Here is a 14,916-nt window from a genome sequence, read left to right as displayed (position 1 = left end):
CTTAAACAAAAAGAATTAAATCTTAAAGACTAAAGCAACCGATAATTCTCATCTTTTATGAATAAAATCATTCTTTCTTTGGGGAAATTTGTTCAAAATACGGATAAAAATGTTTGAAATGCGCTAGGTCAAGGTCACCAGTATACGGTATTTATAACTATCCAACGCTGAAACTGATATGTCAGAATTTGGAGATTTTTCGCTAACTTTGCCTTATCAGATAGATTATATGCAGGAAGATATTGAAAATTTTGACCCATTCATATCTGACGAGCCTTCTGAAGTGGAAGAATCACAAAGTAAATTACCATTTAGTTTGAATGAACCAACACCAGTCCCGTTCCCATTTGACAACAAGGATGACCACAAACCAAAACGCTTCAAATCACTTAAAGAGGAAGATCTCTTAAACATATCTGAACAGCGGTACTCAAAGTCTACGAAGTAAAATACTCAATGGGGCTACAACACTTTCGCAGGTAGATTTATTTATTCATTTAATAATCATAATAAATTAACAACAACAATAATAATAATAATAATAATAATAATAATAATTAGTAATAGTATATTGGACTGTTCATCAATGTAAGCTTAAAATAACATTGCTTGATACTTAATTTGCTCTTACTTATTATTTTCTTAAATTATGTTATGAAAAGGCATTATTTTGTTAATTTTTATGCAAAAAGAAACAACAAAAAATAATTATAAATCATTCATGCCATTTTGTTTTATAAAAATGAGACTTAACTTGCTCTGCAGTGAATAAGGTGTACTTTATCTTTAAAGTAATACTTGTGACAGCCTAAAAATGTAACCAATCTTTTATATAATAGTAAATAATAAAAAAAAATGAAAAGAAGAAATGCATGAATGATTCTTCCCAAAGATCTAAATATTTTAAATGTTAAAAAATTAGATACTACCAAGCTGAAAAACATGAATTTCAGAATGGTGCAAAGAGAAGAATATTGAGATTGATCTGAAGTCAGCTGAGTCTTCACATTTGGCCCAAATGTTAGCCATATTTTATGCCGAAGCAGCCCCCAAGGTCACCGCAACAAGAAAGAGGATGCTCCCTGAAGCCCAAGCTGAGGAATACCATAAAAACACATCAAAAAATGTCCGTGCTGCTATTAATCGCTACATGCAGGTTGAATGTGGTCGTCAAATCAATATTGTTACAGACCCTGAGTTTAGAAAAGCAAATGACATGTTAAATGGAAAATTAAAGTTTAACACAAAGAATGGTTTATCAAAATCAACTCAACACAAACCCATTACTCCTCCATCAGACATGTATGCAATCAATAAGTACCTTATGCAAGATAACCCTATCACACTCAGATACAGGATTTGGTTATATCTGTCCATCCACTATGTTACTCGTTGATTACAATTTCACAGTCAATTAACACCCAACAGTCTTGAAATCAGGTGTGATGAAACAGGGGCTGAATATGTCATTCTGACCCATCAAACTATGCAAAAAAATCATCAGGGAGATTTAAATGCTAAGGAGGAAAATTCTGACAAGAGAATGTATGCAACTGGTGGTCAAAACTGCCCAGTCAGGTCAGTAAAATACTACCTCACACGCATTAATCCAAAAGCTGAATCATTGTTTTGTCACACTGATAAAAATGCTTTTGAAAATCCCTAATTGTGTCAAATATGGTACACAAAAAGATATGTGTTGGAAAGAGACAATTTAGCTGTTTTATGCCTGACATATGCAAAAATGCCCATATATCTGCAAGATATACTGCTCACTCTCTTCGTGCCACAGGTTTGAATGCAATGACAGATGCCAACCTTCCAGCTAGGCACATTACGTCTTTGTCTGACCACTCCAATGAACTATCAATGAAACCATACACAAGGCCCAGCACTCAACATAAACAACAAATTAGCAACATTCTTTCCAATGTATGTTCAAATGTAGCATTGTCTGCTCAAGACTCTTCAGCAATGCTATCTCATGCAACTGTAAATGTTCAAATGACCCCTACAAACTCAAGTGGTACTAATCAAGAAAATGTTAAAATGACCACTACAAACTCAAGCAGTACAAATCAAATAAATGTTAGCACTGAATCTGCTCAAAATCACCTACAAGCACTGTCACATAGTACAATGAACTCTATGACAGGTTTCATTACACAATCAACCTGTCATTTCAATAACTGCCCATTCCAGTTTAGTTCCAGCTAAAACGAGTAAGTGCAAACAAGTTAAGGAAATACATGATTTTCAAGTTAAGTGCCCCATCTCATCTATCCAGGCTAGAATAATAATTTACAAAACATCATGTACAACTCCTGGTTTTTATTATATGGCAATTTTCAATGAATAATTATAGACAAATTAAGAAAATGCATAACAAATATTAAAGTAGTAAATACATGAATGTGTCATACAATTTTTCATTTTTATAGTGATATTGCTGTATTGTAATTATTGTTACACTATACTTAGAAAAGTGTGTAAACAATAAACACAAAATTCAACAAATTAAATTGTCTTGCTGTTTTGGACCTCCGAGTTAAAAAGTCATAGCTTCTTCCACAAGGAGCATTCTATATCAGCATTTGCCTCTGTTTGCATCTGTCCTTTTGTGTGTCTGTCTATTTTCAACAATGATGTCACAGATTTGATGAGAGGGATCAGGTTATAAACCATTGTCACTAATCAAATCATGGAATAACTTAAGGGATAAAATAAATACTCAGTTATATTAGATCTGTGTATATGTGTATGTCTGAACTAACAAAACTGATCATAGACTTTCTATAACCTAACCTCATACACATAAATGTATTAGTCTATCTTGTTTATAAACACGAAAATAGGTTTTGAATTGCGAAATTAGATCACTCACGTGTCAGAACAGTGATGAATCTGCCAAATCACATTCAGTCTACAAATGCATACATTCTTACAGCCATGACATCGTGACTTGAAATATTGAGCTCTCACTTTGAATAAATGTGTCCATTAAGGCAAAATATAAAAATCATGTCAGCATTGTTATAATTCCTTACATGGGCTTTCGTTGGTTGAAGGACTGGTATTATGATGACCTTGTTACGATCAAGCAGGACAAGCCTAACTGCTATAAATAGCTACGTAACAGAAAAACCCCAAACATGTATTACTACGCTCAATTAAGATTTATATTTTTTAATGATGCAAACAAAATAACATAACAAATAATTAAAATTTCAATTAAAAGAGTTTAACGTTGTTTTATATGAGTTCATCGTGGTATAAACTGTCAGTTGCCGACTCACACAGCTTACATAACGCCCTTCGGGCGTTATTTGCCGTGTGAGTCGGCAACTGACAGTTTATACCACGATGAACTCATATAAAACAATGTTAAACTCTTACATAATGTGGTCATTGATTGCAATGAAAATCATGAAGGCTATAATGTGGTCATTGATTGCAATGAAAATCATGAAGGTTATAATGTGGTCATTCAAAGAATTATTGTTGAGAACAATTTGCCCTTTGCCTGCAGACAATCCTAAGTGGTTGTGGCTACAATGGTTTGATGGTTGCATTCTGCAGGTGGTAATTCACAACAGTGCATTTATATAATAAAATTATTGATTGATCCTTGCATGATGAATGACAGGTTTTACTGTAGTACCTCAACTTTGATATCACTAAAAGGAATGTCTGCTTTATATCTTTTATGCCCTGTTATAGGGACCAACATTTTGTTTTCTATAATTAATGTTTACAAATAATACTGAAAACTACTAAAAAGTTTGTACTGGTGAACTATGTAATCAATGATTACACTCTAGTTTTCTCACCATCCACAACATCCATTACTATTTCGGGAACAACACGGCAGAAAATGAAAATCTGTGTGCAATTTTGCACATTACTGTATGTGCATTGACGATGTTAGTTAAATGACATTATAGGGAGCGCTTGTCTCCACATGGGGTAAAATACATATCTAATCCCAGATAGAATTCAAGATAACTCCATCTGGTCTATGCCAGTACTTTGTTTTCAAAATCATCCCAACAGAACAACTAATGCTTAGTACCCCCTTTAACTAATAACTGTCCAACAGAATCTGACTAGTTGACAATTTCTGTGTGAGCTATCTACACAAATTACTATTTTTCACATGAACGTTTGATTCTAAAAACAGCTGTTAAGAATTAAAGTATTTTCCATTTGTATTTATATGAAGGTTTCTTTTATGGAAAGTGTTATACTTCCAATAAAAATATACCTTTTAATGTATCATATATACTCAACCAGACATAGATCCCAATCAGCCATCACATAATGCACCAGCAGATCAGGGTCTATGTTGTTTGTTCTACTGATTACTTCTAACAAACTGCACTGACCCTGATCTGCTGGCACATTATGCAACAGCAGATCTAGGCTTATGGAGTCTGCAGCTGGGCTCTACTTATAACCAGGTGTATACAGAATCAATTTTTAAAGTGCGAAAGTATAAATACCAAGCTAAGATTATGGAACTGTAAAATTTCAACAGGATCACATGACGATTCTGAAAATACATGTACCATGTGACCATTTCTAACTGCTCTGCAAAGTGTGGTATAGTTGTTGCATACAAAGACTGGAAGCAGACATAATTTTATGTGCATTATACTGGGATTTTGATATGCTATTCTCTGCAATGGATTACACTAATGCAAAGCAATCACATGCAGACCATTTTTGTTGAAGAATAACAGAAGTACATGATATTTAAATCAACAATGCAGAAATCAAACTGTCTTTCAACTCTCTTTCATGCCATCAGAAAGACTAACAGATTTTCCTTTGTGCTAATTTGTTGGTTACCCTACCATAAAACACACTCTATCAATCTTACCTTGTTTAGAATGTCCAGTTATTGTTCCTGGCCCTGAGGAGTCTTGCTTACCCCCCTTCCAGCTGCGACCCTGTCGTACACGGGTTCCTAAGGGAGGTAACTTGTCTCTCCTGAACTCTTCAAACGTGTCTTGTTCTTCAGAGAGAGAACTCCCTAAAGAATCAGGTTCCTGGTTCTTCTTCTGGGTGTGAAACATCTCCACTATCTCCAGCATGTCATACTGTTGTAAAACAAACATAACATTCAGAGGGACACAGTAGCTGAATTGGACACACAACACCCTTTCAATCTTGAGTCTAACAACTAAGCCAACAAACTGAAGGATGACTAATAATAATTATACTGTAACAAGGTGAATATTGTCAATGTGTTACCAGAGCCAGAAAACAATTATTTTAGCAGTATAACTGTTTTACCATGTCTGATAAAGTAACAAGCTTTCTGATTAATCAAATATCAACATATGCAGCAGTAAAACCCACAATAGACTAACAGAAACTTTAATGTCACTGTCATGACCTTCTCTGTAATGCAGTAATGTGAATAGTGTTTGTGGTTGTTAGTCATAATGATGGCAATATTGTTACAAATACTGAGTTAGTATTGGGATAAAAGTAGTGTAAGGGGATTTGTGGATGTTAATTATAATGATGGTTTTATTGTTCCATATGTTGTGTTAGCATTGGGATAACAGTCATGTGAGCAGGAGTTATGGCTGTTAATCATAATGATATTTTTAACTACATATACTGTGTTAGCATGGGGATAATATTTATACGAGGGGGATTTGTCGATGCCAATTTGATATGTATAATTTAATTTGTATTTGTTACTTTTTCTCCATGATTACATGTTATGTACAATCATATTTTGAACTTTACTGTGTCCAAAATCAAGTTCATGTAATTGACCAGCAAAAATTTTGAAACAACAGAATACACTGCTTCCTATGATTGTGGATTAAATATTCAGATCATTATTAAAGTAAACTTACTTATCTTAATCTGAGTCTAGGACACTGATATTTCCCCATGGAAAACCTGTTGTACCTAATGTTTACCATGTTCTTTATTATAATTTTAGTAACAGATTTTATTTTGTGGACAACTTAGAATTTTCAAGAAATGAACTATTGACCTTCATCCTGTTTCTATTTTGTGTCTTAGTTTTTTGTATGTTGTTCACTTGAGAAATTACTCAATCTTGCATTTAAAATCTGAGGCATAAAATCAGTCTTATTGTAGTGTTCTGTATTTCTTTTGGGTTGAATCATTTATTCAAATTATTAATCACTGGAAATATAAAGTGCTCATCTATACTATTCTTGGACTGGAACATTAATTTGGAACTATAGTGATTTCAGTCAAGAACATCTTGGATTATATTACTTTGATTCATCAAGACTGTTGGCACATTTTCACATCACATGCCACTACAGACACATCAACACATTCAGAGTTGAAGACATTTTTTATTGGAACATGACTGGGATTTAAATACAACTTTATTCATTAGGACTGGTGATAGAACTTTTTAGACTATTTGGGATTTAATTCACAATACTGTAAGTTCTTTTTAAATTTTCACTCTGCATTCTAGGGAAATCAATTATTTCTTGAATTTTACAAAGCTTGTTGGTTCACACTCTTGTCTGTTACTTAGTTTAAGACCAAAGAGTTATAACAAATCATAATGATTGTATTATTGTTACCAATACTGTGTAAGCATAAGGATTACAGTCATGTGAGGAGGATTGGTGGATTTGAATCATAATATGGTTTTCAATAGCTACAATTACTGTGTTAACATCAGGATAGTAATCTTGTAACAAGGATGTTAATCATAATGGGCACTGACAACTAACTTAATTCCCATAGACCATACCATAAATATTTGGGCAAATCATTATACTTTTGTGGTAAGAGCGGTAAATCATGCTTACATCTAATGAATGATCTATCCAAGAGGAAAATTTAAAAACGATGAAAATGTTATGCTGCATGCCTTGTTTTTGATAAAAATTCTCTTATAGCAGCCCACCATAAAAACTCAGGTAAGATCTCCCCATTAAATCCACTAGTACCTGTGCAACAGCAATAAAACAAAATGGTTTTAGGTTCAAGCCTAACAATGCATACAATTTACCTGTACACAGGCTTATGCTGAATAATTACATAAGTTTTTGTATCAATTATTTTCATTCAATGAGCAACCTTCATACACATAAACTGGTTCAATAGCTCATAAAATAATTGACTGTGACTACAATCAAATCTTACTTTCATAATAAATATTCATAGCCAACAGTACATTTCCTTGAAACCTCCTGCAAAAGTATAGTTGTTTTGCATAAACCATTTCAAAGATATCAAGGAATTTAGTTCAATTTTGGAAAAATTATAAATTAGTAACATTTTCAGCAAAAGAATCTGTTTCCCTCTGAAACTTCTAAATCAATCCAAAGCAAAATATTCTCTGACCCATGTGGATGTCAGGGGTGAAACAATACACCTGTGCTGCATATTCATTTGATTCATGATACAAATTCTATGATACAATACATAATTGATAAACATATATCTCGATGGTCTTTCCATCTTTAGAAAGTCTGTTAGTGGTAGGTGGTGCCTTTGTATGTGTGTTGACATAGTGTTTGTATTTCGAGTATGCAGTTTACTGACAGTCACTGAGACATACTTCACATTTATTTACAAGTCATTCTCATCAATGGCAAGATAGCAAAAATACTTTTCCAACAAAGTACCTGCTAGTTGTCCGTTAGTTTTGTTCAACATTTTAGGACAATTAAGGTAGGCTCCATTTGATCAGATACAGGGCTCATTTTAGCAACCATGCCCTTTGTTTTGCACTGTATGAATGCTTTAAAAACATCTTATTACAAATCTGATATCTCAAATCTGGAAGACACTGTAATGTTATCTTCAAAACAAGAAAAAAATGCAATTTCCTTGTGTAAGGGCTGTTCCATTAAAACATACATGGGACCCAGGGAAGGCACTTTTAAAGTGGGGTACTCACCCATAGATGCAATTTAGAAATTTCTTATCATTTAAATATGAACTCTGTGAAATCAAAGTACCCAGGCACGTATTGTTTAAAAACTGCCTTCCCTGGTACCATGTATGTCTAAATGGAACAGCCCTAAAGAAAATGTCACTGACAACAAGTCTGGGCATGAGAGTAGGAAAAAATACAAACAAAATAGCCATGGTTTTTTTGTTTTTCTTAGTAAAGAAGGAAAACTATTGACAATATCGACTCCCACTGTATAAACAAATATTAAAAATTCATGCAAGGTAACAAACTTGTGCAGTTGAAATCTGCCACTTCCCAAAATTGTATTTATCCAATCAGTATTTTGATGAAAATAAAATATCTCATCTTCATTTTATTCATTTTTTTTTAATTAGATTATCTTAACCCTGATAGGGATATATAGTTTGTAGCACATGATCCAACTGAGCTAAGTGTTTTGAGAAAAGAAATAAAAAATTACATTGTTCTTTTAATTGTCTTTATTTTAATTAAGTTCAGTATTATGACTTTTCTACATTTAATTTTGAAATATTGCTGAAAGGGGAATTCCCAGGCATGCCATCTATTTTTGTTGATCCACCATTTACATCAGACTTGAACACCATTTTCAGATTCAAAATCACTCAACAGTATCTCTATTAACACTTTCTCTACTCCAATAATTTGATATGTTTCAAAACTTTAAAAATTACTGTTATTCTCACTATCATCAGCCAGTATTTGTCGAACAAAATTGTCATCTAAAGATGAACCATGCTCGGAATCAAACAGACATTTGTAAAACATCCTTGATGCAAAATTCAAACTATGACAAAGTACTGTTCCAGTTCTATGTGCCAACCAAATTTAGTTTAACAACCATTCATGTAAAGCTGAAGAACCCAGATGTGTAAACAGTTGCCTACCTGAAAAATAGATGTCGCAACAAGTGATACAACTAGCGGCTTGCCTTTTGTTGTGACAAGAACTTTGTGTGAGTCGTCATTCACCACTGCTCTTTGAATGTGCAAATCAGAATATTTTTTGCATGATTCACACAATTATGCACCCTGGCAGAATCTCTTTTTAAGTACTAAAGAGATCAATTAATGACCACTTTTATGCGAAGTTTCTATGTTATTTTGCCAATACTTCTGCTTGTCATGCAAGAAATAAGGTACATTAAGTTCTGATTGGTGGTTATTATTTACCATGGACCAGAACAAGCATTAACCCCAATGAGAATTCAGTGTAACACATTTCACATTTCACTACAAGTTTAGCCTTCAAATTCGATGAAAGTAGAGAAGACACAAATCAACATCAAGTAAAAGTGGTTATTAAATTATGAGCAAATTACTTCTTTTTATCCATTTATCACATAGATGGAGAGACTTTTTTTTATCTCTCATTGAAGACTGGATTCCAAGGTACCTGAAAGTAATTTTCTCCTGATATTCACTTGATTGAGTTAATGTTATGAGATAACATATATGATCAAGAAAGAACATTTTCAATAGTGGATGGAAAAAGGAGTTTTTATTTGTGGGGATTTCTAAAGCTTGAAAAGAATAAAAATGGCTGCTATCACTTAAGTGGCCTGAAGCAGCTGTTCTGTTTTTTTGTGCCATTTTCATGATATTTGTGCTTGTTGCTTGTCTTCATTTATGTTATTGTGTTCATTATGTATTGGCTGTTCAATTCGTATGTGTTTCTTCATCTCCTTGTTTTGGAAATGAGAACAATTAGACTTTATCTCAGCTGGATTGCTCCACTGTTTCTGAACAAACCGCCATCATGTGATACTCGCCAGTCAACCCATTTATGCTATGATGGACCCTCATTAATTGCTTTAAATAATCACTCCTTGGCTCTCCACACTACATTGTGCTCTAGATTAAATGAACTGGGACTACATTCATCATTACCTAAATGTAAACAGAAGCGAAAAAATGTACGATGTTTCAAAGCTGGCCGGCGTAGAACAGGAAGAAGAATTCCAGTTATCTCCCATATTTCAGCTCAACAATTTAAAAAACATTCGACCATTAATTTAGATAGCCTAATTCAAATCCCTATTAATTTGTCAACCTCTGTGTCAACTATCCAAGAGATACCTCTGTGTATTGCATTATTCAATGCCCAGTCAGTAGGACCACCGGAAAAGCGCACAGAAATAGTTAATTTTATCAACGACCAGAATATTGACGTCTCTTTCCTGACAGATCATGGCTAAAAACATCAGGCGATGAGCCCAAGTGTGCTGATCTAACAACCACTGGTTACTCCATCAAGTCGTTCCCCCGTAGCTCTCATGGAGGTGGAATTGCTGTCATCACAAAGAACTTAATGATCAAACGTCTTAACCACACCACAACATTCAATTTCGACCACACATCGTTTGAACTAGTCCAAACCACATTCACACTGGAACAAAAGTCAGTCCATTTTTCTGCCTATACCACCCTCCTCCTATTAGAAAAAACAAGCTGGCTGAATCTCTCTTTTTGGAGCAGTTTCCAAATCTCCTGGACTATGGAAATTTGATAGGTGGCAACCGGATTATTCTTGGAGATTTCAACTTTCACTTTGACTGTCCAGGAAACCCAAACACATCAAAACTCATAGATTCCATTAATGTTTTCAACCTCAAACAGTCAGTTAACCAACCCACCCATAAACATGGTCACATTTTAGACTGGATTCTTCAAAGACCTGATGATAACATTCTACGGTCCTCCCTGGTATCCCATGACCCTGCATCAGATCACCTCTGCATTATATGCCATCATGACTTATCAGTCCCTAACCCTCCACCTGTATCTGCTACTAAGAGAAACCTCTGTATGATAAACAGAACCAAACTAATGCATGACATCCAAGCAAACCTAACAATTTGCTTACCTCCTACAGCAGAACAACTCGATAACTGCCTGCGTTCATTGCTCGGCAAACATGCCCCAGCTAACAAGTGCAGAGTATCAATTCAAAAGTGTTTTCCATGGTATAGCAGTGTTAAGGACCAGCTTCACACTGCTAAAAGAGACTGCCGTAAAGCTGAGAGGCTTTGGCTTTCCACCAGACTCACTATTCATAAGCAAATCTATGAAGCCGCTAAGAAGAATGTCACAAATATAGTCCATGCAGCGAAATCAGCCCACTACACTACTAAGATCATGGAAAGTTCCAGCTGCAAAGAGCTCTTCGAGATTACTAACAAGCTAATGTCAAGGAACAAATCTACACCACTTCCAACTACCTTCTCTCCAGTCGACCTTCCAGACATGTTTGCAAATTTCTTCTGTGACTAAGTACAAACCATTAGAGATAAGCCTGACATGACAATTTCAACTGACTCATTGTCACCATACAGTTGGGATACAGAATTTGAGCGGCAACCATTAGTAGCATTTGAACCTGTCTCTATGGATTTCGTATGTACAGTCCTGATGAAGAGTGCACCAAAGTCATGTGAACTTGATCCAATTCCAACATCACTGCTGCTTGAGTGCTTAGATCCAGTATTGCCTTCACTAACTGATGTTATTAATACCAATCTCTCATCTGGGGAATTCCCATCATTTTTCAAAACTGCCATTGTAAATCCTCTGCTGAAGAAACCAACACTAGACCATAACGATTTAAAGAACTACTGTCCAGTTTCTAATCTCCCATTCATATAAAAGATCTTAGAAAAAGTTGTTCTATCCCAGCTTGTATCTCATCTGAATTCAAACAGTCTTTTTAGCAATGTACAATCTGCATATCGCCCTTGCAACAGTACTGAAACTACTCTTTTAAGAGTAGTTAATGAAATTCTCTCTGCGTTGGATAGCGGAAAGATTACAGTCCTCAACCTCTTTGATTTGTCTGCAGCATTTGACACAATAGACCATGATATATTACTTCACCATCTCCAGCATGTATTTGGCATTCAAGATACAGCCTTACTGTGGTTCAAGTCCTACTTGGTCAACAGGACACAAATTGTATCTGTAAATGGAATACACTCCAGCTCAGTTGATCTGTATTGTGGTGTTCCACAGGGGTCTGTTCATGGACCTGTTCTCTTCATTCTGTACACTCAGTCACTCTCAAGTGTCATAGATCATCATCCAGTGTCTCACCAATTGTACGCTGATGACACCCAAATATACAAATCTAGCCACCCAACTGAAGTTGATGCTACCATCCAAGGTGTAGAGAGGTGCATTTCTGATGTGAAATCATGGATGACTTGTAACAAGCTGCAGATGACTGATGATAAAACTGAGGCCATTCTGATCACAACACAAAGACTTTCTCATTCACATCCTTTACCTCAAACAATAAATATCAGTAACACCAACATTAAATTCACACAATCAGTACGAAACCTAGGTGTTACTCTGGACAGTACTCTCACATTGCACCCACATGTCATGAACATATGCAAGGCTGCATATCTTGAGCTGAGACACATCAGCTCAATTCGCAAATATCTTTCAGTTGATGCCACTAAAACACTTGTGTGTTCATTAGTACTTGCAAGACTGGACTATTGTAACTCATTTCTGTCTGGTTCATCTCAATATCTGCTCCAGAAACTTTAAAACATTCAAAACACAGCTGCTCGAATCATACTTAGAGTACCATGATCCGAGCACACCTCCCCGCTGCTCTGTACCCTACACTGGCTATCCATTTGATCCAGAATCAAACATGAAATTTGTTCTCTGTGCTATGTTGCACTGTCGGACTCGAGTCCAACATACCTATCCGATCTCACCCATGTGTACACACCAGCAAGATACTTACGCTCCTCTTCTGACAATCGTATACTCATTATTCCCACTATGAAAACAAAGTCCTATATAATTTTATGATGAAACTTTTCAAAAGGCTACTAAGCATACTCTACATAAGCAGTAATTTAATGTTACAATTTCTTCTTAATTATGTTGATAACAATTTTGAAATTCATCTCATCAGATATTGTGACACATTAAGATACACAACATTCAAATTTGCTCTAAGAGTCATGTGAACAGCTAAAACAATCACGATTTTTAAAGCTAAATGTTCATACTTTAAGTCCATTTTTATATAATCAGCAGGACAAAATTAACAAAATCCTTAATTCTGAATGAAACTATTTATATCTGTATAACAAAATCAGCATGACAAAATTTCAAATTTTGAATCTAACTTCATACTAGCATAAATTGTTATGTATATCTAAAATTTGTGTAATGTTGTGTACATGAGTATTTATTTTGTGTTTTAATCTTGGCCCAAACACTGCATATGATCTATAAATAGGAGTTGTCAAGTTTCTAATAATAAACCTGTTTCGATGTTGGAGTTATTTATGCTTGGCGAGTTAAAGTCAGATGTTTCAGTACTGTGATGTAGGTGACATGAGTAGGTATTGTGAAATATTAGATTCAGTAGTATAGTCTGTTGTGTGGAGTATATTGTGACATATAGTTGTAAAAGGCTCTTGGAGATACATATAAGGAGAGAACCAAAATGGCTCATCAATGTCTACAAGGCTATGATTTTATTAAATTCTAGCAGAATATGCTGAGTCATTCCTGAGGTATATTAACTTCAGCAACATTTCAAGTTTCCAGCTGAAGACAAGAATTTTCTTCACAAGGGACCTAACTCTGTTCAAAATGGAATAGATGAGACAAACCCCTCAAAAGGCAAGTCTATGACACAATCATCATATCATAATCCTGGGGTCTCAAACTCAAACCACCCAGAGGGCCACATGAGGGCATTTTTGATGGCCTAAGGTCAAACCATCTTTGTTATCTCAAACGACACCTTGTGATGACAATCATTTTGCGAGCCACAGGATACGGCTTGGCGGTTCAAAAGCAGACCACAGGCTGCGTGTTTAAAACTTATGCCATAATCAGACTATGTTAAATGACTCTAATCTACAGGCCATGATATAGACAATTTTACCAAATCTGCATTATGGTTACATTTAATTGCATTCTATTTGTATTTCATTGCATTACGTTTGCAGCCTGTTTGCAATGTATACTGAATCTTGTTTGTATTATGTTTACATTGCATCCACCTTGCACTGCATCTAACATCTTGTCATTTTTCATTTAGGTTCTCAAAATGTATTAAGTTTTTTTCATTGCTATTGTCCTTAATTTCCTTTCATTTTCACTATTTAGACCAAAATGATGACTTATTTATCAACGTTGGGTTTTCTGGTTTGCAAAAGTTTTAAAGAGAGAGAACTATAGCTTTTACTTCATGTTTTGTCATATTAAAAGTGTGATTTAATGAAATAGCAAATACATAAAGTACAAAAGACAAACATTTACAATAAAATTTAACTGCAACTGCACAAAGTGTTAAAATATAGTTACAAAGTATATCTCGGCAAACGTATATTGTTGTGTTCAAATAAAGACTTTACAGATATATCTACTTGCAATGTCATCAATGGTGGTTATTTCTTTTTATTTCTGCTAAGAACAATGTCACAGCATGTATACGGTGAAAAGATGACATTACTTAGATCCTAAATTATTATACAAAAGGACTTCTGTAGTGACAGCTTGAAAATAATCCATTTTCAAATGCTTTTATGAAATGTACTGATGTTTCATCATTTTCATTCATTCTGCATTTTGAAATTATGGTGTTTTCTTCAAAACAGATTATTTTGTTTTTGTTCAATCTTTTATTCATTTACATTGTTTCCATTTTATTTATGTTTCACTAATAAAAATAACTGTTTCATGGTCTGTATGCAGATTTCAAACAACATTCCATGTGAAAATATGAAGTTAATAGTAAAGGGCCATAACTCTATACAAAATTGAGTTAACAAGATAAAACCCATATGGTATAACGGTACCAATTGCGCAAGACCAGGTGGGCGGAGCCTAAGGTGTAGGGAAGATTGCATTCAGAAATAAAGAACAACACTAGCTGTGATTGGTGCATTATGTAAGAGTTATACTTTCTGTTAGGCTTAAAAA

At 34.6% G+C, this 14,916-nt stretch overlaps 1 protein-coding gene across 1 annotated transcript in view; it reads right to left on the bottom strand.

Moving 5' to 3' along the window:
* The window catches only part of LOC149800955 (uncharacterized), a 126,589-nt gene that overhangs the window by 33,509 nt on the left and 78,164 nt on the right, over nt 1-14,916 (bottom strand). Inside the window, exon 15 of the mRNA XM_089955032.1 lies at nt 4,883-5,102. Within this exon, the coding sequence (XP_089811158.1) occupies nt 4,883-5,102 (220 nt within the window). The remainder of the gene's footprint in view (nt 1-4,882; nt 5,103-14,916) is intronic.

Source organism: Sinohyriopsis cumingii, chromosome 4 (genome assembly GCF_028554795.1).
Source record: "Sinohyriopsis cumingii isolate HCF-2022 chromosome 4, ASM2855479v2, whole genome shotgun sequence".
NCBI classification, from domain to species: domain Eukaryota; kingdom Metazoa; phylum Mollusca; class Bivalvia; order Unionida; family Unionidae; genus Sinohyriopsis; species Sinohyriopsis cumingii.
Note: the sequence above shows the minus strand (reverse complement) of the source record. Positions and strands in the feature narration are given on the sequence as shown.